The 25288-nt window shown below is 21.5% G+C and overlaps 1 protein-coding gene across 1 annotated transcript in view; it reads left to right on the plus strand.

Moving 5' to 3' along the window:
- Window positions 1-25288, plus strand: part of LOC102678005 — a 56092-nt gene that overhangs the window by 29362 nt on the left and 1442 nt on the right. Inside the window, exons 2-5 of the mRNA XM_006623733.2 lie at window positions 16885-17037; window positions 20701-20841; window positions 22022-22136; window positions 22696-22883. Of these exons, the coding sequence (XP_006623796.1) occupies window positions 16885-17037; window positions 20701-20841; window positions 22022-22136; window positions 22696-22883 (597 nt within the window). The remainder of the gene's footprint in view (window positions 1-16884; window positions 17038-20700; window positions 20842-22021; window positions 22137-22695; window positions 22884-25288) is intronic.

Below are 25288 nucleotides of genomic sequence, written 5' to 3' on the forward strand. Positions count from 1 at the left end.
ATATGTTATAAATTTTCATAAACATAGTAAAAAAATTAATTGAAAATTTTATTAATTCTAATTCTAAGAAAGTTTTTTGTCTAAGACATAGTTATAATTTTTTTTCTGTATTTTTATACATTGATATATTTTAAAATTTTAATATTTAGTTTTTCCTTTTTTTTATGGTTATATATGATTCAAAAAGGTAATACGTACAAAGGTTAAACTAAAGACTTCTCTAATCCCGAACTTGACCTTCATAATTTTACGGCTTAGTACACAAAATCTCTAATACCAGTTCTTGTTCAAGGAATAGAAATATATATATATAGTACTTGTCATAAAGAAATATTGTCCAAGTTTAACTACAACCTTCACCGATTTATTTGAAAGTTCATTTACATTTCTTAAAACGTCCATACAAAGATACGTTTTACATTAAGTATATTATTAATATATAAAATAATCAATTATTTTACTTTTAACTCTTTATTTTATTAAAATTAAATTTTTATTTAATTTATTTTTTAATATTATGTATTCAATTTGTTTTTTCTTCTTTTCATATTTTATAAATAAATAAAATCATGAATAAATAAATCTATATTGATTAAAAATAAAATGAAAAATAAAATAGAATTATTTTATCATAAATTTTTAATACAAAAAATTTAGATTTTTCTGAGATAATTCTCCATAGAATTCTAAATTTACGCTATGTTGTTTTTTTCTCTTTGAAATATTTGTTAGTAAAAGCACAATTTATGTCACTCTGGGGAAAAGAAAATTCCACGAATGGAAAGATCATTGAGCACTTAGTGTCTAACCGTTCGCACCTATTACGACACAATAAATTCTCAATCATATAAAGTAATATAAACATCCCTTGAAAAAACATTGAGTGTTTAAGTTATTTTTATTTTATTTTACGACATTTTTTTAAATAATATATTGTCCTTATTCTTGTTTTTGTTTTATGTTTTTTGAAATGAAAGAAATTTTATTAAACTTATACGAAATAAAATTTGTGAATTTTAATTAAAAAAATTGAAAATTAAATTCAAATAAAGTAAAATTATTAAAATTGATATTTCAATTTGAGATTTTAATTCTCTTAAAGAAATTTAATTCTCTGAAAGAAAAAAACTTGTATAAAATGATTATCTATAATTTATCTATAGTGATCTATTATTTCTTAAATTGAAATATAATTTCATTAAAAAATAGAAACGATATCAAAAAAAAATTTCATTGTAGATAAAATGTAAAAAACTATATTTAGATTGAAAATAGCGATAAACCGCATTCTAACTTATCATTTTTAAATCATAATTCAATAATTGATTTCAATGAAATTTTAATATATGTAATAATAAAACATATATATATTTTAATATATGTTTTAAATTTTTATTATAGATATAAAATTAAAATTGTGACTTTTACTTTTTTCTTCGTAATTCTTCGATCAATAACAATTTAAAAATTTTTTTTTAAATATTATCTAATAAATTATTAATCTTCTTAAAAAGAAATCCTTCTAACATCTCAAAAAAATTCAAGTTATTTTATTTTAAAGAGTATACGAATATTTTTTATGTATACATATACATATATATGATTAAATCATAAAGATTTAGAAATTACATTTAAAAAAATACATGTAACTCAAATAAAAAAAATATGATAGTATTTAAGAATAAGAATTGTTTTGACATTTTAATATAGGATAAAAATAAATGGTAAAAAGAATGATAAAAATATTTAATGGCAGTCAGCTTCGAGCATCGACCAATTATTAAAATAGAAGCAGTCGCTTAAAATCTTAAAATGGTAGCTCGAATCGCGTGCATATGACCAATAAAAGTTCATGTTTGAGCTTTAGATCTCATCGACGCGAACTATATACGTAAAACCATCTATACCAGAATTTTTATACTTTATATATTGAACGATCATTCTTATTATAACATTCAAATTTGTTTAATACTAGGGTCTCTAATTAAATTCTGTTTAATGCAAGAATCTTATGTTGATTTTTATTTAATAATATTTTTCATTAATTTCATAACTGATTAAGATGCATAAATAATGAAAATATATTTGTTCTATATATCTTGTTTTTTATATTTTTTAAAAGGAGAAATAATTAATATGTTTCATTTACAATATATTTTATTTGCAATAATTGAAAAAATTATAAGTAATTAATATTTTATCGAGAATTGTATAAAAAATTTCTCATAACGTCATATTTAAATAAAATTTTTGAATAGATATATATTTCACCACACAGATATGTATTTTTTAACAAATATAAATATAGCTATAAAATTTTACATATAATATTCTAATAAAAAAATAACTAAGATTAAAAATATCAAAATAAACATATAACAAAGGAAAAAATCAAGAATAGTAAAAAAAATAGTAAAAAAAAATGATGGTTTTAGTATTAATATATTCACCATGTAAGCCAATTCTACAATAATATTTCACGCTTCGCGTCATAAACAGGTGACTGAATTGAATTATTGAGTGAATCTTCTGAAAATGACGGATAACCCCCTTTGCCATTCCGATTCGAATTGAAGCAAATTATTCGTTCAATAACATTTGCAGTTTATCATTTGAAATTATTCAGAAAACGTGACAGAGACTGAAATGATGATAGAACTTCTTTGTTTCACAAATATTCATTACTGACTTGAATGACAAAATAAATAAAAAAATAATAAAAACATGAAAACCAAAAGATATAGAAAATTTCTTTTCTCTCATTGCATTATTTCTTGATAAATAGAAATTCTTGATAAAATTTGTGCAGTTTGCTAATCATAATTTATTATTTTACAGCTAAACTTAATAATAATTTTTTTTCTTTGGTAAAAAATAAGAAATGTTTTGAGAATTTTTTTTTTATATTTCTATTTAATGTGGTGTATTTATAAAATTGTGATTTTAATTTTATACATAGAAAAATTTTATATTGATCTTTCTTTATCTATTTTTTTTATCTATTCTTTTTTCATTTTTCTTTTCTGCACATAATATTCAATATCTATACATAAAAATACTAATATAAAGATATTAAATTAATAGATTTAACATGGATAATATTTTAGAAGATATATAATAGATATATAATGTATAGATAGAATATACACTTGTAAATATATAATTATAATTATATTTGAATTTAATTAGATTTTAAATTATAAATAATTAAATAAAAGGGAAAAGATTAAAAAATAATTACGAAAAAAGAAATAAAAGAATTATATTAATTTTTATGAAATAATTTTTATTATAACATAATTATAATAAAAAAATAACATATATCTATATTTATAATACTTCTCTTATTTATTACATCGAGTATTGCCACACGATATAGTTAGACTTTTACTTTTAATACTTACATTCTCGCATGATTATCGAAATCACGAAAGAAATTGAACTCTAATTAAAAATAATATTATACAATAATATTATACATATACGTATTAAGAATTAAAATATAAAGAATTTAATTTAAATTTTCTATTTAAACAATCAAACAAGATAAATAAGCAATCAATATTCACAATTCAAAACTATTATCTAATTAAACATTTTTAAATTTGATTATATTATATATCAATAATAATCAATTAATGATATTATTTATATTATATTTATTATATATATTAATGATATTATTTATATTTATATTATTTATATTAATTATATTTTTAATATTCTAAAATGTCCTGTTAATTTTTAATTATATCAAAACATTAAAATTTGCTTTTGAATCTTTATCTACAATCATATTATGATATAATATTATTATTTTTAATAATATTATTATTTACGAAAAATATTATAATTAAAATGATGACAAAATGTAGAGACATTTTATCTAATTATTATATCAACGAATTTCCTTTAAAACGATCAAAATCAATAAAATTCTACTGTCTAATAGGTACCTGACTACCCTGTTGGGTCTATACCGTGTCTATAGATGGTTACCAGTTTCAAACTGCAACGGGCATGAGACGGTTCACATGTGAGAGCGTTGGCAGTGTGCCACTGCAAAGTGACCCACTTTCAACGCGTAGATTGACCCAAGAGTCGCCATTTTTACTGAGAGTTACCGAGCAGTTCTCGTAGCGCGGTCACCGCTACCTTTTTCCTCCTTCCCCTCCTTCTCTTTTTCTTTTTTTTTTTCAGGTCGTAGTAAGGAGGACAGATCGTTAACTGACCACGCAATTACGCGCGAACAGCTAGTTTCTTTGATGTTCGAGTCTTCAAATTTGCACGTTTTCCCGTATCGCATAGTCGTTTCAAAGCGGAAATTGCAAGCCGTGTTACCTGCCAACGTCAGATTTCTTTTGGGAATGGGGAATCGTTTCAGCGAAATGCATGTTTTCTTTTCATTTGATAGAATCACGTTGATCGTTTTAATTCATTTATAATTATCATATTCATTTATTATACATTTGCATTCATTTATAATTATTGCATTAAAGTTTATACAAAACATGGATTAAAAATAAACGAAATTTTATAATTTATGTAAAATTTTATAAAATATATCACTATTTTCTATATAGCGATGTTTCACGATACACCAATATATTATGAGATTATCAAATGTATCACGAAAGTCTTATTTATAAAATTTTAATATGTATAATGTATAATGTAAAAATATCTAACATTTATATAGTAGTTATAAGTAATAATGAAATATATAATTTATGGACAAATCGATGCAAATGCAACAATTAAAAAGCGTTATTGGTTACAAAATTGAAATATTGGTTTTTTGGTAATATTTTAAATATTTTTTTTTTTAAATAAATAAAGAACTATAAGATCAATTTTAAATTATAATTCAAACAATACATAAATTCTATCAAAATAAAAACAATTTATTTGTAAAATTATCTTCTGAACTTATTTTTCAAGAACTTATTTATAAGTAATTTAATTTCAGGCAATATATCAAACAATAAGCTCAATTCCTACATATAATATTTATGCAAAATCAATTTCTGTAAATTTGATGTATTTTCCATAATATTTTAATTTTGCAAAAATATATAAATGCTATTTTAAAATAAAGGATCTTAAATAAAGAATTTTTAAAGAATTCTAATAACTTCTTATCATGATAATGTATAGCCATTATTGATGCATATTATATAAATTATCTTTTTTATTGAGAATAAGTTATATAATAATATATATAAATAATATATATAAATAAAGTTATTCGATTTTTTTTAAAAATTCAAATTTTGAAATTTATAACATTTGTAACAAAACGAGACTTGTAACATTAATAAAAAAAAAAAATTGAAAAATTTTCATTGAAAAATAAGATAACAATCGTTATAAAACCACGAAAAATCGTGTCGGAAGATAGAAATAAAACAAGAGATAGAAATTAAAGTCCTTATTGATCATCTTCTCAAGCATAATTCGACAAATAACAGACTAAGTAAGAATGGAATACTGTCCGCCCTCAACTTGCCTTATTCTACTTCGCCGCAATGGAAATGGTTTTATTTCGCTCAGTAGAATGAATGAAAAATACGGACTCATAGTCTGGGAAATCTTAATTAACGAATCATCTCTTCTCAGCAACGAAGACAATCGCGAAAAGTCGACTTAAATCTAGGAATTATGCAAGAAACTTCCTTTTATTCCGAAAATACTGGAATCTTATTTCAAATTTTACGCTTGGAGCAAAAAATTTAATGAATATATTGAAATTAAATTTGATATTTCTGTGGTAAGATAACAAAACCTGGTATATTAATTTTTGTTGAAAATTAAGATATGAATTTTTTGTGTATTTATATAAATAAATGAAATTAATTTGCAAAAAACATCTCATGAACATGTTTATCATTTAATTAAACAAAAATCAAAGAGAATAAATTATATATTTTTGTAAATATATTATAATTTTTCATAAACTTTAAAATCACTACGTTTCTAATTAAATTAGAAAAACATATTAAGTTTTATCATTTGATTATAGATTATTTTTAATATTCTAATCCAATTTAATTAGATATTTTATCTTAAAATTTATATTTTTGATAAATCTTGATAAATCTTTGATAAATCTTTTATAAATCTTTTATAAATAATGTTAAATATAGATAAATTGATAATAGAAAAATAGATTAATTCAATTGATTAAAGCGATAAAACAAAATGACATTTATTAATTACATTGTAATTAACACTGATTCATCAAGACATACAGTATCAAACCATAATTAACATACTTACTTATCAACTTAATTTAATGCAATAAAATTTTTTTTAAATTTACTATAGTTCAAGTAATAGTATCATATTAACAATAATTAGGATAAATTTATCACTTTCATTGTTTGTAATGAATTATATTTCACTCTTTATATATATATATAGATATTATGTATATTATTCTAAAAATAATCTAAAAATATATTTAAATATATTTAATCTAAAAATATTTTACTTTATATATTTATGTAAAATATAATAAATATTATTTTTAAAATAATAATAAATATTATTTCAGAATTCTTTAATAATTTTTCTAAAAAAAATTTCATGAAAGAACTAACTAATTTTAATAAATTTTTTATTTGTGAAATATTATTATAATGCTTGCCTTTAGAATAGTTTCTTTTAGTAGCCACAGATCAATGCAAACGCCTTCTCCATTTCTGGAAATTCTTTTTATGAGCACTCTTGGAAATCAAGTTTAAATCCCTCGGTATTTTTCTTTATTTTTCAATCGTTTAGAAATAAAATGTTTTCCGAGAATTGTTTAATAAATAATATTTAATACATATGATAAACATATGGTAAATAACAATGATATGATGAAAAAGATGGAGTGACTATTTTATCCAAAATCGAAATTAAGTATGAAATGAAACTGGTTTAATGAATAGTAAATATTATTATAACTTTTAATATAAATTATCTTTCGATACAAAAAATAAAAACTAAATATTTTGTCATTTATCTTCATCTCTAATTATTAAATATTTAAATGTCTTTATATAATTTTTTTGATTGATATAATTTTTTATAAAATATAAAATTAATTTTGAAAATCATTTCTTTTTGTGTAAATAATTCAAAAATCAAATTAATTAATTTTACTTTCTGAAAAATTCTTATTCTTAATGCCAAAATATAATTAATGTACTCTTAAGTATAATTGGTAAATGTATAACTGGCAATTCTTCACTAGAAACTAAATGATAGTCTCGATAAAATTCAAAATTTTAATGCATATTTCGCTTATTATTTTAAAATTGCAAATACATATAACGTCTTTCTAATTTTATATATGTTTTAATTACACATCATTCATCTTTTCTTTTATATTTTATCCCATATTTTCATATGAACCTTTTTTTATTTTTATTATGTACAAATGTATTGTCACTAAATGACTTTCTGATTTTATGTATTATTTATTCATCTTTTCTTTTATACTATATCTCAACTATATATTACGTACCATTTTTTTATACGTATAATTAGATATTATGTATTATATTGTCATAAAATAGGAATATGCGAAATAATCGAAGATTCAACGAGAATTTTCTAAATGAAGATTTAAATAAAAGATTTAGAAAATTGCATTAAACAGTAGATAGCAAAGTTAATATTTATGTTAAATAATATTAATTACGAGACACACTGGCACAATATTCTCTGTCGAATCGGGGATTAACGTTTACCATTGAGGCGCCGTCGTGGCGTCTCGATGATATCACGAAACCACTTTGCACGCACCTTTCTCGTTATTTGACATATCTATGGAATACTGATAATGTCGTGATCGTTATGTTCCTCTCGTTTCGTATGCAGACTTTACGTGTTATCAACCGTACATCATCCCATACATCTATTTCTATATATACCCGCTCTATCTTTAATTTTTCTTGCACGAATATCGTTTGCAAAAAGAGGATTTCCTCGAGAATTGATTGTGCATATCATTATTAATCCGTTCGGAAAAATTGGTCGAAAAAATTAAAACGAATTATGTCACGATACTCATCGAAATGTCCACGAAACGTTTCGATGGAAATTGAAGAAAATTTTTATTTATATATGAATGAAAAATTGCCATGTCAATTATTTTTTATTATTAAACATGAATTTTTAAAAATATTTTTAATCAATGATATTATTTGAAAAGATTTTTAGTGATAAGTTTTATTTTTTTCTATATCTTTTCTAATTTTCAATAAATTTTTAAAAAATTTTTAATTCTTTATGCTCAATTTTAATTTTTGTTCGTCTATTAATTAACAGTTATCATAGATAATAGAAAAATGTCTAGAAAAAAAAAATGAAAATAGTTTTGGAAAGTTACTTATTTTATTTATTATATTTAATATTTATATATAATGATTCATTTCATAATGAATATGGATATGGATATGGATAACATTGGAAAAGCATTTATTATTAATTATTATATCAATTATCATAGATTATTTTATTTAAAATTTATAATAATTATAATTTTCGTTTTTGAAATATTTATAAAAAAAAATCAAGAAAAATAAAAATAACAAGAGTTAAAACAATTATACATTCAATTTGACAAAAAAATCGATTTTATGTATTCTCTAATTGTATTCTCTATATATAGAATAAATAGTCTTTAAAAGAATTTTTTTTAATTTAATTGAAAATTTTATTAATTTTTTGTGAGATTATACAAATATTATAATTTAAAAAGAAAAAAATTTGTATTATAGCATTAATCTAAAATAAATTTAAACATAATTCAAAAAGATAATTTAAAGAATATTTATAAAGATGAAATAATTATAAAGAAAAAAATTTATGTAAAATTTTGTGTGTATTTAAATTTTTATGTGTATTAATATAGTCATAAAAAATATAAATTCAATATGATTAAAATTCAAAAAAATTATTTATTCAATTTAATTGAAAATTTATCTAATTTTATATAAAAAAATATATTTTATGTAATATAGAAAAAGATATTAAAGAAAACAAAGAAAATAGAAATAAAAAAAAGAATGAAAAAGAAAAATAATTTTTAAATGATATTCAAGTAAGCTTAAGACATGACTAGCAAAAATGTTCTCTGTAATTATATGTATGTATTATAATATAATCAGGCAATTTCATTTCAAGTTTATTAGATTTTTTTATTAGGTACGCTTGTACATCTTTGCGTCATCATATAATATGGCCACCCTTTAAGAAAGCGAACTGTGAGTTTCTATTGTCCCGCATCCTAAATCCTAAACGAAATTCTCTTTTCATGACTACATAGGTACTTGAACATATTAGGGAAAAAACTTTTCTGGTTACATTCTATTCTAACAAAAGAAACCAAAAAAAATATCAATTTATTTTATACCAAAAAATACTAAAGAATATCTTTTTCTTTTTAACTTTTTCTTTGACAATATTTATGGGAGAATTGAGCGATTTACCGATTTCTTTATAATAATATATTGAAGGTGTTATAAACTGTACAATATAGATTACAAATCTATACAAACATTTTCATTATAAATTTTTTGAAATTAAAAACTTATTTTTAATTTAAATTATTTCGTACATTTTTATTTTTTTTTTTTATTCCATTTGTGTAGATTAATCAAATTCAAATTTAAATCACAAAAAGAAATTTCACAAAAAAAATTATAAAGATATTATAAGATATAATACAAAGCATATATATATATATGTGTGTGTGTGTGTGTGTGTATGTGTGTGTGTACAATTTATATATAATACAATATTTTAATTATTGTAAATCTTATTCAATACAAATAACTTTTCTTTTTTTCATTCGAAATTTCAATCTTCTTAGATATTAACTTATTAACTTTAATGCTGTGATCATAAAGGCAACTTTTATTCATTATCATATAAATTATAAAATATATATTTTATTTATATAAATTACCAACATTATAAAAAATGATCTTATATTTTATTTCATATTTTTGCAATAATTGCATTATTATTTTCAATTCTATAATTTCATTTTTTCCAAAGAATAAAATTATAAATTCATCTTATTTATTTTTTCATACTTCGTCCTAAACTGATTTTCCAATTGCTAACAACGAGAGTCACGTATTTTTATAACTCATTCGATTCTCGAGAACCATATTGTATTCTCTAAATCATTGTGTATTTCTTTAAATCACCAAGTATTTCAACCATTGAATACGATCGTATTTGTCCAAAGTGCTATTATGCGAGGACAATGCAGTAATCAAGCTCGGTTTCTTTGTCTTGCAAAAAAGGATTCCCTCCTTGACTTTGCCTAGGGGTATCAATGTCTTCGTGGCGTTACCCTCGAATTCTTAAACGCCTCAACGTCTGTTGAACTTCGAAGAAGAGAGCACTTGAAGAAAAGCATTAATTGCACGAACAGAGATCCAAGTACATCAATCTTTCAATTCTCCAACTTTTTCTATGTTTCACAAGTATTAATTGACTGAATTTAGATGGAGAATGATGGGGATTATTAATGAAATGAATTGCTTTTTTAGGAGATATTGATTGCATTATATTGATAGTTTTTACCGAAAATTTTGATATTATAATAGTAATTTATGTCAATAGTATCTATTGATTATCTTTAATTGGATCACATCATGAATGAAATATCGTAATTCAATTCTTGTTTTAAATAGAGTTAATTGGGTCGATATAATTTTTTTATATGTACGTAGAATGCATTTATTTTTCGATGATTATTTTACGATTTTCAATTTGTAATGAAATAAAATATTTATATTCATATTATGTAATTTTATTACATAAAATTTATATAATAATGAGTTTATTAATTATTTTAAAGAAAAAATATGTAATTTCTTAAAAATGATTAAATTATTATTTTTCTTCTTTTTTCTTTCTTGGAATTATTCAAAACTTCCAATTCAAAATTATACAATTAAATTTTATATTCAACCGTGAATTTCTATAATTTATCAAATCATATGTTTATAATATTACAAAAACAAAAATATTATATGATAAAAAAAATTGTGATTCTACAAAGTTGAAATTCATGAAACTAGTCATAAATTGCATACAAGATTCCGCAACGAATCTTGTATAATGTGTTTATAACATCACATAGTATCGAATTTCATTGTCTATTACGTGTAGTATAAGTGAAACATTTGAAAATTATTTGGATATTTATATCCTTTAATATTTCTTTATCATTAATTATTAATAATTACATTCACAACTCGATAACATCAAGATTTTTAATAACATTCACTTTTAAAAGTCGTCTCAATTCAAAGATCAAAACAATCAAAAGAACAAGACATTACAATCTAATTATACAACAAAAATTTCATACATTATTATATATTAACATATACATATATATGTTATATTTCCAAACAAAAGAAGAAATCAAATTATAGATTTCATTTAGAATCATAGAAAATATTTTTTTCGATGATTATATTCTTGAAATCGATATTGATATTCTTGATAAATTAACAAACCCGTTAATATATAAATTTGCTTAAAAAATTTCAATGAACCGAGTATGTATTTACTAATTGAAAAAGAAAAGAAAAATTATTGTAAATATTGAATTAGAAATAAATAATGATAATTAGAATTATTAGAACTATTAATTATTAAATTCAAATGTCCAATATTATCAATTGTATTATTTTTATTATATTTTAACAAACGAAGTAGGGAAAATAAATATATATGAGTTAGCTCAATAATAATCTGCTTAACACATTGCAAACAAATCACGAGAATTGTTGTTTTATTTTCTGATTTTTGTGGCCATTCATAAGAATTTTTAAATTTCATTATTGTTAATAAAATATTTATATGAAAATATATCTACTAATCAAAATACTAGTCCGCAATGTTATAAATATTAAATAGGTATCTCCAAATTTAGCTTTTCTCACATCATGAATTTAAAAAAAAATTTATATTCATTCCGATGACATAAACAAATTACCAACATATATTAGGATCAACTAGAATAATAGCATTATTGGATCTATCATCTATTTCAATTATAAATTATACGATCAAAATAATAGCAAATCTAAAATATTAATTCAAAAGAAATAAACTCTGTAAACTAATTATTGTTAATTTGAATAGCATTTTATATTTATTTATTATTAAACGAATCTTTTCTATTTTCACATCTATTTCATAAGCTTTAATCAATGACCCAACAATATATATACAACTATCAAACAAAATAAAAAATGGAAAGTAAATATTTCAGGTACATTCTAGATTCATATATTCCTTCTTTAAAAACTGATGTGACAAATAATAAGAATATATATATATATATACATTCAATTAAACGAATAAATTAAGAATTTCTTGAATCAATCAAAATCAATATTAGATTTTCTTAAATAATATAATATATTTTTATTAATAGTTATATTTTTATTAATAATAAAGTTATAGAAAAATTACCTTCTTTCCGATTTTCTCATCGATTTCGATAGTAATTCGCAATGGATGATAATTATCAATTTATATTATAATCTTTGATTCATAATCCAATTGATTAGCCGATAACTATAATATATCAATCAAAAATCATATCAAAAAATGATAAAAAAATTGTAAAAATAATAAAAAATAGAATCATCAGAATAATGCAAAAAATTTCATACAAAAATCAAAAACAAATATAGATATAAATAATATTAGAAATCATTATAATCAATAATATAATTAATATTAAAATATTATAATGAGTAATATAATACTTGAAACATTAATGCACGTCACAAAAAGAAAATTATACTATTCTTATTAATTGATATGAATTTTACATTATATGCCAGGAATTATTGTGGTTTTTCGTTCGAAATAGTTCCCACATAAGATTCTTATTTATATAAATTATCAATTATAATTTGTTATGTAATTCTGATGTTGTGATATCATATAAATAAATAAAGAAGTAAAATGTTTAAATACGAAAACTGAATGAAAAACTGAATGATATCAAGTATATAATAATCATATTATTAAGCACCAACGAAGAACACAGTTTTTGTTTTAAATTGGTTCTATTCATGTTTAGAAAAATATAATTTTTAATAGAAGAAGCTATTTGCAACTTTATGGAAAGTTACATTTTAAATAAGAAATCTATAAAAATTATATTTAATTTTTAAATTATTTTAAATTCATTGAAATGAACATCATCTATTTTATCATGATTTAAATTATTAATTTATCTTATAATTTGAAACATAAATATAAACAAAATTAAAAGTTAGTATTTCATTATTATTCATTATTATTTATTATTATTTATTATTATTTATTATTTTTTCTTATTCAAGAAATTTTTTATTCAAATTTATCATTTTGAAAATTTTCTAAATCGCTAAAAAGTCGAAAATCATTTTACAAAAATAAACAGTTTTTGAAATAAAATACAAAAAATAATTCAAGAACTTTCATAAATATATTATATATCAATTATACATAAATATATTATGTCATTAATTCTTCGCGAGAACAAATGACGATTAGTGATATAAATTTTTGAAAATCGTTAATGTTTGGATAATTCCGATATATAATTGGTTTCTAATTATACGTTGAAATTCGATTATATTTATAAATTTCAACGTTATAAATTTAATCATAATTTAATCATTATTAATTCAATTGTTTAAAATTATTTTATTTTTTATTTAACTCTTTAAATTATAGAACTATTAAATTATATTTAACCTTTTCAGAATATATAAACGTTTACTGACAGATATATGTACGTTTTTTTTTTTTAATTAAAATTATTTTAAATGAGAAAAAGAATTAAAATGTATTGAAAAATTTTTCATTAGAAAATTTTTTAATAATAAAAATAAAAAATTAAAAATACTGATAATATTTTATTTTATTTGACATTCACTATTTTGAAAATATTATAATGGTGCCTTTGATGTCTGCTGAAGAGCTTAAAGCCTTCCGACACTCTATTGATAGCGTTTTAAAAATCATTCATTTCCGTGAAAAATGATCATAATTCATTTTGATATTATTGACCTAAAAAATTCTGAAATAATAAATTTGAATAATAAATTTTGTTTGAATGATATAATATAATATATAACGATATAGTATAATATAGTTTTAAATAAAAATGAAAGGAAAACTATGTTTTTATCGAAAAAAAGTTTTTTATCTATCTTATATATAGTGCAACAATTGCCAATTTTAAAATGTTATTATAAAAAAATTTATTCGTCATTTTTATTTTAATAATCACATAAATCTGAAATAAACAATAAAAAAAAATAAATAACAAGTTTAAGTCATTAAAATCATATTATATAATATAAAAAAAGTAATACTATGCTAGAGGATTATAAAATATTTGGAATATTTTATATCAAATAAAAATTATATTAAAGATAAAATATATATATATACATACATATACATATTTACATATAATTAAAAAATATAATTAAAAATGTAATTAATATAATTAAAAAATTTTAAAAAAATAATAAATGAATTTTATAAATACAGAAAGATTTCAAATTAACAAATATTTATTCAAAAATTTATATGATTATTTTATGATTATACATTTTACACAATTGAACTACAAAGTAAATATAAAAATTTTAATCAACTTCTAATATATTCTAATAATTATTTTATAATAATTATTTCCTCTTAATTAATTTAATTAAATTAATTTTGTTCAACAATATAATGATTGAAGAAAATTGTATAGTTTCTAATTTATTGAATATAATATACATAGAAGGGATAATACAAAATAATTTTTTTTATGTGTATTTGTTCGTAATTAATAGATTGTCACACAGGTTAATTTCGAAGAAATTCGCATCCAACTGCAAATATTAATGAATGGAAATCGTAAAATGTAAATATACATCTGCAGCACAATTACGAAAATCAGACCAAAATATTTCGTCATGCGAATGCCTGATAGGGAGTTGGAAACACTGAGGATGATATATTTGCTTAGAACGTATCGACTGGCTGAATTATGGTTCGATTGTGGGATCTATATTCGTCATTGGTTTCGAAAGTGATTTATCGGTAAAAATTCAATAGTTGAATGTTCAATAGTTGATTGCATCTTGATTAAATTATTTATATGCAGAAATTTCTTGTTGAACATTTATATTTCTTGTTACTACTTTAACTTTTAGATTTTTTAATTCACAAATTGTAATATTTCAAAAGAGATAAGATATTGGCTTAAAAAATTAAATTTTGCAATTTGCCAATTCTTTTTTAATATTTAATTTTTCTATCCTTTTGAAAGAAAGAAATTAGATATTTTAGAATATTATAATTAATGTAATTATATTTTATGAGAAATAAAATGAATTCGTTACATAGTTGTATATATATGCGAAAATAAATACAATCATCATAAGCAAATTTGTATGCATCTTGAATATACAGATATTTTTTATTATATTCATTTTAATATGATTAAAACAATTTAAAAGTTTTTATAAAAATTAATCAATAGAATTAGATGCAAAAAGTTTCAGTGAAAAAAATTAATTTTAAGAAAAATATTTGAAGTTAAATATTTCTTAGAATATATATTATTAAAATAAAATATATTATTTCAAATTTGTTTATTATATTAAAAAATTATTGTAAAATAAAAATATATAGAAATAACATATTTTTTTGTACATATGTTTGTTGATAACTAAATTATATAATTTAATAAAATAAATTTTAATCATAAGTTAATTATAAGTTTTTATTGTGCGAAATGATAATATATAGTGAATTGTTTTTTTAATATTATTTTTAAATATATATTTCAAATTGTCTCATTTCCATGATGTTTTCAGTACATTTATCCAAAATCGAATAAATTTTTTTAAATTTAAATTCTGCAAGATATTTTGTACTGCCTCTTTTGAATTGTTTTTAAAAATCAATCTATTTTTTAAAAAATGATAAACTTCTAATGTCTTATAGTTTTTCTGGTTTCAAGTTTTGCTTATTGGTGATAAAAATTTCTATAATAAAAATTTCTATAATAAAATTTTTATAATAAAAAGTTTTATTTGTTAAAAATATTTATTCAAAAAAATAATGAAAAATAGTTCATAGATTACATTATGACATTATATTACATTATATAGAATACATTAAAGTAATTAAAATATTAAAATATTAAAATATATCTTGTATTTAATTCAGGATTTTGATTTTGTTTAGTAACAATGACGAAATATTTTCATATGATTTTTTCGTAGAATCGTAGGATCAATATATTTTTATAATTAATATTTTTAAAAATCTTGAAATTTCTTTTAAATATCTTGATATGTATCTTGAAGAGATTTACTCTTCTTTTATTAAAAATTAATGTATAATTTTTTTTTACATATGGATTGAATATTTATATAATTTATTATATAAATATATTTTATAGAATTTTGTAGAATAATATGTTAAAACAAAAAAAAAAGAGTTTATAAGATAATTGATTCACGCTGTTAATTCTAATAAATCAATTATTGATGAATTAGTAGCTTTTTAAAATTTATTTTTTATTATCTTTCTCTTATGTAAATAAATTAAAAAGATTATTAAACATATTAAGTATTCTTTTTTTTAAAGAAAAAAGAAACCAAACATTTTTTTCTAATTTATTTTATAATTTTTTTATTTGGTAATATATAATAATTTTATAAGCAAATTAATTGTAAAAAAAATATAAATAGAAATTGTTTTGTTGAAAGAAATAATCTTCTATGTTCTCACTACTAATATTAGTTTAAGAGAATTAAATTCTAAATATTCCATTAAATTTTTTTGCAGACTTAATCGACAGGGGGACGAAGAAATTTGGCGATGATTGCGTGGAAGATCGTGAATGCAGTTTCTCTGGCTCTTATTGCGAGCCAAAAAAGAACAAATGTTCGTGTAGAGAGGAATTCGAGGCGACGAATCATATCGACAAATGTGGACACCGTAAGTTAATATTGTTAAGCGCGCCGACATTACTTTGTAAGTGTCAATCTTTATTCGACTTCAATAATATCAATTCTTATTTAATATTTTAAATAATATATAATTGTTTGAATAAATCAATTTAATTTAATCAAATTGAAATAAAAAGCTAAAAATAGAGTTTAATAACTTATTTTGTCAACATAGAAAAATATATATTAAAATAAAAAGATACTTTATAGATAATTCATTACGAATCAACAATTATACAAGATATTCAAGATATACAAGATATTCGAGGATTATATTAGATCAATTCATTTTTTCAAAAATGATTAATTTTTGAAAAAAATGACAAAAGAAGTTTTAATATTTCCTATGACGAACATGATAATATATATGCAAATTTTTTATATTTGTAATATTATTTAAAAAACGTGATCTAATTTTTTTTAATGAAATATTATAAATTTGTTTATATTACATAAAAATATATAGCAAACATATGAATTTAAACATATATCATATTATGATCTTTGAGATCAGACAATCTCAGAAAAGAATAAAATAAATTGAATATCTCGTAATATTATTCTCGTAATATTTATTAATATAATCATATGTTGTGTTTGAAATAATCATTAGCAAGACTGCATTTATATTTTCCAGATTACATTTTTTCTTCAACATTCTGCGAATGTTATTCTATACTAATATGCTTTTCTTATCTTTGATTAATCGATAAAATTAAAAGATTAAAGAAAAATTATAAATCAAAAGATAAAAAAAATCCAATAAAGATTGGAGGTATAAATTTAACGATTATGAAAGCTATTTTACAAATTTAGAGATTTCAATTCATTTATTATTAAACATTCTAATCAAAACAGATCTACAATTATTATTAAAATATATAACATAAATATTTTCTATGTCTGATATCAAAAGTTTAAAAAAAATTTTGATCATAATAGATTAATTATTTTTTATATTTTTTTCCTATTTTGAATTCCTTAATTTTAATCCTATAATTTTATTCTATTGTTAAGGAGCAATATAACATAAAATGATTCAATGAAATCAAAAAATACAATTTTTTAAAATAATTAATGATTTAATGACACTAATTGAGAATTAAAAACGAAAAAACAAAGGGTATTAAAAATAATATGAAATAAAATATTATAAATTAATGATATAAAATTATGTTAATTATTATTATCATTATAAAATAAAATATTGATGAAAATATTTTATAAAATGTAGAAATAAAATAAGTTGCTCAAGTCACGTATAGGAAATGGAATTTTTCTCTTTAATTTTTTTACCAAGTTTTACGATTGGAATGATATGAATGCCTATGGATAGTTGTTTATGACTTTCTTCCGTGGAATCTAAACGAAAGAACGCGATTTTATTGGTCTCTGGCATTAGAAGCATCGCGAAAAATTAAAAGCAAAAATGAAAGCATGAATTTATTGATCCAAATTATATTGTATACACGTTTTTAATTAAATTTGTAAATGTTATCATATCGGTTGAATTATTTTTTATACACATTTATTGAAAATTTTTCTTAAAATCGTGATGAACATTATAATAATATTATTACAAATATTAACGAAGAAATTCCAATTAATAATAATAATAATGAATATTAATTTTAAATAATTGATATATATATATAATATAATCATGTAAATATTAATGAAAGAATATTAAAATCAAGGATTATTATCAAGGATTATCGAAATTAAAGCTTTTGGAGTTAAAAATGTAAACTATGATATTTTAAACAGCATATGTAGGTATTTTTTAAATTTTAATATTAATAAAATAATTGAAAATATGTTCTTTAGAAAAACAAAATCTTTTATCTTTTTATCTATTAAATCAAAAAATTTTTCAAAAAGGATTTGAAGTTAAAATGATGATACCAACATAACAAGTAACAACATTAAAAAATTTCTATTATTAAAAATACCATTGGATAAAATCGGTTTCACATTTTATTTTTTAGTATATCCATGACGAAAATAAGTTTTTATCAATTTCAAATATAAATGTAACAAAGATAAAAATACATCAATAATTCGAAAAAAGAAATAAATGAAAATATATATTGATACGTTAGGATTAAAATTCAATCAATATTAAGCTTCCTAATTGCGAGCCTGTGGTCGATATATCGAGGACAATGCGGCATATAATCAGTAGATCAGATTCACCACATTAACCTCTGGATATACACTATCATCCGCAAGCACGCTAACAGAGAAATAATTTCTTCTTATATTGATGAATGATAACTATATATTGATTTCTAACACTATACAGATCAATCGCGAACTTGAATATTCAAATTAGATAATAATTTTATAAAATAGAACTGACCTTATAACGATAAACGAATTAGAAATAACAGTAACGTATCAGGTCATCACATGATGATTGATTGACAAATCGATAATATTTCAAATAATCGCCTTTAGTTGCCAAGAGATTAGATACATGTGAATGTCATTCGAGGTCGAGATGCATGTTACATATTATATATTATTCCAATAAGGAAAATTTATATGTAGATACATGATATGATATTATGAAAGAATTGGAAACAAAAAAGAAAATATTATAGAATTATACAGAAATATATTTTACTCTTAGCTATTTATAAGTTTGTACTGTTCGATATGTATCTATTATAAATATTAATGGAAATTAGAATAGAAGCTTCAATCTTAAGGAGTTAATTAAAGTCCGATTAATTATAACAACTTTTATTGAACTTAAAAAAGATCGAAATATAATAAATTTGTAGTAATACAAATAATTTTCAAACATAAATGATATGAATTCAAAAATAAAAATAAATAAAAAATAGTAGATGTACAATATATTATACAAAATTTCATTTCTGAATCATTCGATAAAGAACTTTGAATATAATAATTCATAAATAAATAAAAGTACAATAAAAATATATATTAAGTTATATTAACAAATTGATTTTTTACTATAATTTGCTTTTTTTAAAATTAAAATTATAAAAAAATATTATTATATTATTTTAATACTAAATTTCTTATTTTTCGAAATTAAGATGAGATAAGATTAATATTATAATAAAAAAGAACAATATAATTGAAAATAATTAAAAAAGAAATTGAAATTTTTTAGATCATTCATGGATAATTTATATCGTTTAGAAATAATAAAAAAATAATATAAAACGCATTAACTTTTAAAATTTATCAAATCAATGTAAAAGATTTGTATCTAATACTCATTTTTAATTAAAGCTTATCAAAAAATTAATTAAAGCTTCTCGTCAAATCATAGAAAGGATTATCTTTCTAATTGAATACGAATAGAACTGACATATCGAAAAAATCTTGACAATTTTAATATCGAAGGATGCCAAAAGTAATAAAAAATTAACTATTAAAAATCAACTATTTCTCTTTATTGTTTGTTTATTATTCGTCATTTCCTCAGAATTTAGCAATAGTTAATAAAATACATACGCAAATCCAATAACTTCTTAAAAATAGAAATAAAAATCGGTAGTGAACTTTTAAAAAAGAAACTATAACTTTTTATAAAAATAACATTTCATGAAATATTTGCCGACAAGAATGGTACGAGAAAGCGAAGCTGTCGTTAATGGTTTGTATTTTTCAGCGGTGAACGTGAACGAATCATGCTTTTTCCATGAGCAATGCGAAGCTAGAGTGAGCCAAACCGAATGCAGGGACAATCGTTGCATTTGCATCTTCGAGAAGATTCCGGTTACCCAACCTGACGGCATGATTGTGTGTGTCGGTAAGAAATGAAAGAAAAAATGAAACAATTGGGGAAAGGAAGGCTCCGTAAGTTTTCGCGTGCTTTTTAATGAAATTTCATTCGCGTCCGCCCACGCAACGAGAAGCAACTCGTTTCCGTGTTAATGGAATTCCGGCCTAAAATTCTACGACGAAGTTCATTAATTCGTCAACTGTTTTAACGCGATCAATTAACAAACGCGAAACAGAATAACGAAATGGCGAATTCTCCGTTTCCGGTGCGGTAGAAATTAAAAGCACGTCACTTTGATATTTTGCACACTTTTATTTTCAACTTAGCGTTGTAAATTGAATTAAATGGGTGACACGTGTGTGCAATTTCATCATGTTGAAAAAGCTCTTTCGCTTTTGGGTGAGATTAATTTGGGTTAAAGGATAATATGAATTTATTTTGTTTTAATAAATATATACGTAGGTTATTTTGTTTCAATAAATATATGTATCTGATAAAAAAAAAATATCAAAATTAGTTAACTTTATCATCTATTACAAAGAACTGAAAATGAAAGATATATTTTATATTATTAAAAAAAAGAATATTATTAAAATAAAAAAAAATAATATTAAAAATAAGAACAGACATTGTGACAATAAAATAAGAAATAAATTATGTTTTTAAATATAAGAGATAATATGAAGATTAACAATATAATAGAATTGTTATTAATGTTAATAGTCATAAATTACAAAATGTATTCATTGAATAAAAAATAGAATTATATTGTATTATATTGTATAAAAATATTTATTATTTATTAGAATATTTCAATTAATTATAAATCTAATCTAATCACCTATTTCATATAAAAAATCATATTAATTATTATTGTTAACGAAAATTTTTATCATTGATTATTAGAATGAAAGATATAGGGATTAAAGCATAAAAGTCAAGTTTAGTTTATCTCAATCAAGAACATATTTTTAAAAAATAACTGTTATTAATCACAAAAAAATTAAAATGCTTGAATATTATTATAATTATATATTTTCTCTTCAAAATTATCTTTTGAAATAAATTAATTTTTTTGATAAAATCTTTGATAAATCATCTTTGATAAAAATAGAAAATATTAAACAAAAATTAATTACGAATGAAATAATATAAAAAAAAAAAGACTTATGAAAGAATTATTAAGAAAATGAAATATATGTTTCAGCTGAGCAAAAAGAGGAACCCAATCTTCAATATATCGATCCGACGATGATTGGTGTTCTCGTTGGTATGGCCCTCATGTTCATCATCATCTGCGTCGTCCTTAGGCTTTTCAGCAAGTAAGCCATCTATTTGCATATTTTGCACGGTAATTCTCTTCTTTCTCATAACGAGAGTTTATAACCTACTTCTACTTGGCAGGAAATGTGAAAATGGACCGTTGATGTCGTATGCCTAATGCAAATTTAATGCTTTTTTATTCTCTGCACAAACTCTTGACAAATTCATACAAATTCAAAAGAATACAAAATCTGGATCTTGAAGTAACTACATTATCAAATTATTCAAATATGAGAGATCTTTTATTTCATAAAGAAACTCTTTTTAGAAATGTATTGTATTAAAAAAACTATGAATAGACATGAGCATGAAAATTCTTATACTATCATAAATATTTAAATTTGAATAAATTTTAATAAAATTTATTTTAAGAGTCATTATTATTACATAAATCATTCAATACTTCTATATTAGATATTTATTTTATTTCTAAACTTTATTGTTTATTCTGTCAAGATTACAAATTAAATTACAATTAATAAATACATAAATCAGATTAATAAATTTTCAAGAATAAATTTTAATACAATTTTATGATTCTTATTCAATTTGTTTCAGAGCTCGTTGGCGTGAAAATCGTACAATTTTTAACACCCCGAACGCCCGTCTAATGAACGTATCGTTACTAAGAGAGAACAAGCTCCTGCATCCGCAGGAAAGACGCGGTTCAAGGGCAAGCGTACGAGTTCCCTCGAGGCAACCCTCGATGGCCTCCTTACGTGCCCATTCGCCGAATGCCTCGCAAGGTGCGAAACACTCTCAGCACTCACAGCACAGAGTGAGCCGTACGGGTTTTTATTCATTCACTTACTAAGCAAGCAACTTGTTATACAGTGTCCCGTTGAAACAAAGCAAGCGACTCTTTTACGCGCCAGTTTATATCGGGTGTTCGATGGAAATCGAGACATCTCTCGTCAGGAACGGATCCTGTTTAAAAAATGAAAAAAAATAAGATAAGGGAAAAGTACAATGGAATTTTCTTTACTTTTTTGTCGTTCATCTATTTCTTTTCTTTTTCTGTTTCTATTTTTTTTTTTTTTTTTTTATTTCATTCAACTAGTTTTAGATTTATAGATTATTGCAGGTTAAAAGACCGGATAAACGTTCTTCTATTTCCCATCATCGAGTAATTGTGTTCTATACAAGATAGTATCTGCCACTATAGTTGGCTACTCATATCCTCGCAGACATGTATGTTGCATGAAATATTCAAGGTAAATATCGGGAAATATACGTGTAGAACCAGTTGTTTAGCAATCATTTCGTACGTAATTCATGAATAGACTATATATTTTAAAAAATGCAACGATTATGTCAGATGTGTGTAGAGTACAGATGTTATCATTGTTTTCCTCTTTTAGTATTCATCATTATGACCGAAAAGTTTCATAATTTTTTTTCTTTTTTAAATTTTTTTTTTAATCCAATATTATAATTCGCACAATCTATATTTTATATTTTTTGTTTTTAATCATATAGCCAAGAATAAAAAAAAATAATAATCATTTTGATCATAATTCTTTTTCAAAAATATTGTTCCAATAATTAATTAACTAATTTTGTAAATTATAGCTACAAAATAACGAGAAGGTTGGAATGTTCCTCGAGCTAATCAGCTAGTATTAAAAATAGTTATTTTCTATATCGATTTCCGTAGAACATCCTATATATTTATATAGATATAAATATCGCAAAGTAGGTAATTACCTACTTTTGCCTATTCTACTCTGTACTTTAGAATTCTTCTATTAAGTTCAGAATCTTTCAGATATTCTCATCTCGCATGCAATTGCTTGCCAAAAGGATAGATATTTGCTGGTTACTTTTAATTTGAGAGTGCATCGAGATCGATGTATTATACTTTAAATGCATCGTTTTCAACATCTATGTTGAAAACCACTTCTATTTCCCATCAAAAAAATTTTTTCTCGATATTATACATCGATAATGTCATAAAAATCATATTTTTTTATTCATTTCATAATTAAAATATTTCATTCTATTTTAATTTTATGAAGTAAATATGGGACAATAATTAAATGAATTGCAAAACTCGTAATAATAAAACTCAAATGTGAAAATAAACAAGCTAAAAGAATATAATTTATAACCTATCAATAATTCTTTAGCTGTTTATTAACAATTATTCAAAGTAATTCCTATTAATTTTGATTCTAAAAATTTTATTATATTCAATGATTTTTAATTTAAAATATGGCCAAAAGCTTAAATAGTTTAAGAAGTCATCAAAGACTAAATAACAGCAAAATTAACCTTAAAAAAGTGTCACAATAAAACGATGCATCTCAACTTTCCATAATTATGTTTCCTTTTTTTAATAGACTTGACTCTCTTTACAGTCGATCATCTATAGCAGTAGTCTGTTTAATGATCCCGTCTGTGACCGTTGTTCTTGATTATCTTATATACTACGGATTATATACTATGGACCTATGAGGTGCTCTATTGTAAAAAACTTTTCAAATTGACGCGTCCTTCGAAGAGGGTAAGTTTCGTATTCTTACCAGTTTTTATTATATTTTTCTATATAATTTACGGTGTTATCGTAGTATATGTATATTATATATGTGTATTTTGTACATAACCCTTATTAAGGTTACTTACCCTCTTTCGGATACGTCAGAACTTCGAGCTTAGAAGTGTGTGTTTCTACAGATACAGATAGATCAGAGTCTTCTTTATCTAGAGTTTTCGAGGATCACAACTATAGTTGCTTGCTACAGTAAAAAATCGTTGCTTGTATATAATGATGTTCTATCGTAGAAATCGTGATTTGAAACCAATTATATACAGTTTAATTAATTATTCGATTACTGATTTACAAAAATAACAATTTGATAAAATAATAGATCAAATTGGGAGGAAATAAGAAAATTTATCATTCAATATTTGATTTCGTTCAATCGATTTATATCAAAAAATATAACATAATTAGTAATAATTATTTTTACTATTTTTAGTATTTTTAATTAACATACGAATTCGTTATGAAAAATAAATTTGTTATTTCCTCCGTATGGTATAATCGAATTAGAAAATAATAAAATACACGAGTTACAGTAACAAGAATCGATGATAGAATCGATTCTTTATACTTTATATATATATATATTATATATATATATATATA

The sequence above is a fragment of the Apis dorsata genome, unplaced genomic scaffold, assembly GCF_000469605.1.
Source record: "Apis dorsata unplaced genomic scaffold, Apis dorsata 1.3 scaffold_935, whole genome shotgun sequence".
In the NCBI taxonomy this organism is placed as follows: domain Eukaryota; kingdom Metazoa; phylum Arthropoda; class Insecta; order Hymenoptera; family Apidae; genus Apis; species Apis dorsata.